General features: G+C 33.2%; 1 protein-coding gene across 1 annotated transcript in view; it reads right to left on the bottom strand.

The window, feature by feature from the left end:
- Positions 1-388: 388 nt before the first annotated feature.
- LOC100638402 (uncharacterized) overlaps positions 389-977 on the bottom strand; it is a 4,764-nt gene continuing 4,175 nt past the window's right edge. The window contains exon 5 of the mRNA XM_020003161.1: positions 389-909. Coding sequence (XP_019858720.1) covers positions 389-909 — 521 coding nt within the window. The remainder of the gene's footprint in view (positions 910-977) is intronic.

Below are 977 nucleotides of genomic sequence, written 5' to 3' on the forward strand. Positions count from 1 at the left end.
ACATGATACACACATGACATAGAGAGTTTCAAGCTAGATGACAAACTGGGCAAGCCTGAGCTGTCATCCCTCACATAAACCACAGTTGCACAAATTTTAGTCTAAGGTCAAACCACAACAAACTATTAATACACAATACATACAACAACTAATAATTCAAATAATAACGGTACACATATACAACCAATAATAGAATAATACTACATATGTACACAACCAATAATTAGTAACACATACCTAATAGAATAATAAAGAGTATTAATCTTTGATAGTTTTAATCCATCACAAAGGCATGCATGTAATACAACTGAATCATGTGAAATATGATTATGAGCCTAACATTTTAATAATTAGAACAACTTGTAGGTCAGGATTGTCAGCAATAAAACTAATATACATGTATGTCAGTTCCACAAATTATTATCGGTGATGCTTTCTTAAGTTCCTTTACAAGCCCTCTGAGGAACTCTTTCAACTCAGTACTCTGAAACTGTAACTTTAAAACAACGTGTTGAAGTGAAGGGTGGTTAAAGATAGCATTGATAAATTTTTCCCATGCATTATTATGCTTTGGTGAGCCAAAAAATTGAATATCTAAACTTAGTACCTCAATCCTTCCATTTGATAGTAACATATTAGTAATCATTGGTAGAACATGAATCTGGAATATAGTGTCATCGTCTGTTGCAATAATGGTGTGGCTTGGATGATGGCCCTGAAAATCTAATTGAAGCTCAGTGAGGTTTTTCTTACAAGACAAAAGGCTAAAAAGATCTTTTACATCATCGTTTTCATTATACATACAACTAGTAGAGAGCGGAACAGGTAGAGACAGCTGCTTTAATGTTTCATTCTTCTCAAGACCAGCAACGAGACATGAAAAGAATATATGTGGAAGAATGTTACGACCTGTATTTATTTCAAGGCATTCTAATGTTTGATTTTTTTGGAGCAATTCTTTCATACTAGTGCACATA

Source organism: Amphimedon queenslandica, unplaced genomic scaffold (assembly GCF_000090795.2).
Source record: "Amphimedon queenslandica unplaced genomic scaffold, v1.1 AMPQUscaffold_12734, whole genome shotgun sequence".
Lineage (NCBI taxonomy): Eukaryota > Metazoa > Porifera > Demospongiae > Haplosclerida > Niphatidae > Amphimedon > Amphimedon queenslandica.